Source organism: Cebus imitator, unplaced genomic scaffold (assembly GCF_001604975.1).
Source record: "Cebus imitator isolate Cc_AM_T3 unplaced genomic scaffold, Cebus_imitator-1.0 Scaffold496, whole genome shotgun sequence".
Classification (NCBI taxonomy): Eukaryota; Metazoa; Chordata; class Mammalia; order Primates; family Cebidae; genus Cebus; species Cebus imitator.
In genome coordinates this window covers 255,106-257,820 of record NW_016107811.1, presented here as the reverse complement: position 1 = coordinate 257,820, position 2,715 = coordinate 255,106, and the positions used below count along the sequence as shown (strand labels likewise).

At 38.8% G+C, this 2,715-nt stretch overlaps 1 protein-coding gene across 1 annotated transcript in view; it reads right to left on the bottom strand.

Moving 5' to 3' along the window:
• Window positions 1-2,715, bottom strand: part of SNX6 (sorting nexin 6) — a 62,820-nt gene that overhangs the window by 35,773 nt on the left and 24,332 nt on the right. Inside the window, exon 5 of the mRNA XM_017513578.2 lies at window positions 758-879. Within this exon, the coding sequence (XP_017369067.1) occupies window positions 758-879 (122 nt within the window). The remainder of the gene's footprint in view (window positions 1-757; window positions 880-2,715) is intronic.

Here is a 2,715-nt window from a genome sequence, read left to right as displayed (position 1 = left end):
TTTTCTATTTTTAATAGAGACAGGGTTTCACCACGTTGGCCAGGATGGTCTCGATCTCTTGACCTCGTGATCTGCCTGCCTTGGTCTCCCAAAGTGCTGGAATTACAGGCATGAGCCACTGCACCCGGCCACATATGCATTTTTAAGAAAACAGAATATATACAGAGTTGCTCAGTACATTCTCTTTTGAGAAATATGGTAGTATGCACATACTGAAAAGAGAGAACTAGGTTGGTGGTGATTGAGGCTTTGTAAATAGAAAAAAAACAAAACAATGTCTATTCTGATTTAAAAAGTCATGTTCTCAAGGCAGCAAATCACACTACCATGTGTGTACCTATGCAACAATCTTGCATGTTCTTCACATGTACCCCAAAACCTAAAATGCAATTAAAAAAAAAAAAAAAAGTCATATTCTCTATTTTTTTTTCCCCTTAAATTCAAGGATAGATTGGACCTTTTAAGTTTTTAAAATAAGCTTTTGGATCTTCTGCTTTCAACTTTCAGGGTCTATTTAAAATATGAATTTAAATAATTTTATAGTGGAGACAGTTATTCTATAATTTTCCTGTAGGCTCTGATCATGATCATTAATACTGGCTGTATGACTTAAACCTGCATCTTCCACAAATGGTCTCCGTGGTGAAACAATTAAAATGATGGCATATCAGAAAGTACTAAAAAAGGCATTAAAGCAAGCACAATTAACAGAGGCAACAACCACCACAAAAACAAAACAAAACAAAAAACCACATACGCTTCCAGTTCCTGTTTCATTTTTGTGAATTCTTCCTTTGTCATTGATCCTTCTCCTTCTCCAAGCTTCTGCAATTTTTCCCTTGAAGCATCAAAATCAGGTCGTGGTGGTGCTGGTGGAATCTGTAACAGAACCAAAACAGAACTAATTTTAAGGTACTATTTCATTTTTTGAACACCGTACTACTGCCACCATAAAAGGCTGTCTGAGAAAGGTAAGGGTATCCATAATGAGATGAACACCAGGAACACCCAATTCATATTGGAGAACTTGACTAGTTCTAGAAATTAAGAGTTCTGAGGTCCTTTATGCCAAAGAAGAAATACAGCATAGGACTACTTTCTGGTATTAGAACAGCAGTTCTAAATTTCAATCTGCAGGCTCCTACAGCAACCCGGAGTCCTCAAATTCATGTGTGTACTAAGCTCTAACTACAGACTGAATATGTATAATATGCATATTATTTTCCAAAACTATATAAATGGTATGATTAAATACAAATGTATTTTTTTTTTTTTTTGAGGCGGAGTTTCGCTCTTGTTGCCCAGACTGGAGTGCAATGGCACGATCTCGGCTCACGGCAACCTCCGCCTCCTGGGTTCAATTCTCCTGCCTCAGCCTCCCGAGTAGCTGGGACTACAGGCATGCACCATCATGCCCAGCTAATTTTTGTATTTTTAGTAGAGACGGGGTTTCACCTTGTTGATCAGGATGGTCTCGATCTCTCAACCTCGTGATCCACCAGCCTTGGCCTCCCAAAGTGCTGGGATTATAGGCATGAGCTATCGCGCCCGGCTGTATTTTTTAAAATTAATGAACTAGTAATAGCTTTATGCTATCATTTTTTTTTTTTTTTTTTTTTTTGAGACGGAGTCTCACTCTGTCACCCAGGCTGGAGTGCAGTGGTGGGATCTCCGCTCACTACAACCTCTGCCTCCTGGGTTCAAGTGATTCTCCAGCCTCAGCCTCCCAAGTAGCTGGGACTACAGAAGCACGCCACCACACCCAGCTAATGTTTGTATTTTTAGTAGAGATGCGGTCTCACCATGTTGACCAGGCTGGTCTTAATCTCTTGGCTTTGTGATCCACCTGCCTCTACCTCTGAAAGTGCTGATATTACAGGCGTAAACCACTATGCCCAGCCCACTATTGTGTTTTTTAAAATTAATACTAATTAATTAAAAAATTTAAAATTAATGAATACATTACAATCCAGCAAGGGATGTTAAAACAGGTCCTGGATTGGAGGAGTGTACCAGAAAGAAAAAACTGTTTTAAAAATAAAAGAACAAGGCCGGACGTGGTGGCTCACACCTGTAATCCCAGCACTTTGGAAGGCCAAGGCGGGTGGATTACCTGAGGTCAGGAGTTTGAGACCAGTCTGACCAACATGGTGAAACTCCGTCTCAAAAACATAAATAAATAAATAAATAAATAATAAAAATAAAAGAACAAGACACAATAAGTAACTTCATTCTATTCATCCACAGTCAGGGAGTAAGTAAGGACTTATCTTAAATAAAGATATAAGACCAAGAAGTGATGTATCATTTAAGAAAAAGACACAAGAAAAAAATTAACTTAGAAGGAAGGGAGTATAAATAAGAACTGTTGGCTGGGTACGGTGGGGGCTCATGCCTGTAATCCCAGCACTTTGGGATGCCAAGGAATATCACTTGAGGCTAGTCTAGGCAAACAGTGAGACCCTTCTCTATAAAAAATTTTTAAAAATTAGCTGGGGAAAAACAAAAAAAATAAAAAATAAAAAAATAAAAAAACAAAACAAAACAAAACAAAAATTAGCTGGGTGTAGACATCTGTAGTCTTAGCTACTGAGAAGGCTGAGGCAGGAGGATCACTTGAGCCCAGGAGTTGGAGGTTGCAGTGAGCTATGCTTAGCACTACTATAATCCAGGCTGGGTGACAGAGCAAGACCTTGTCTCAAAAAAAAAAAAAAA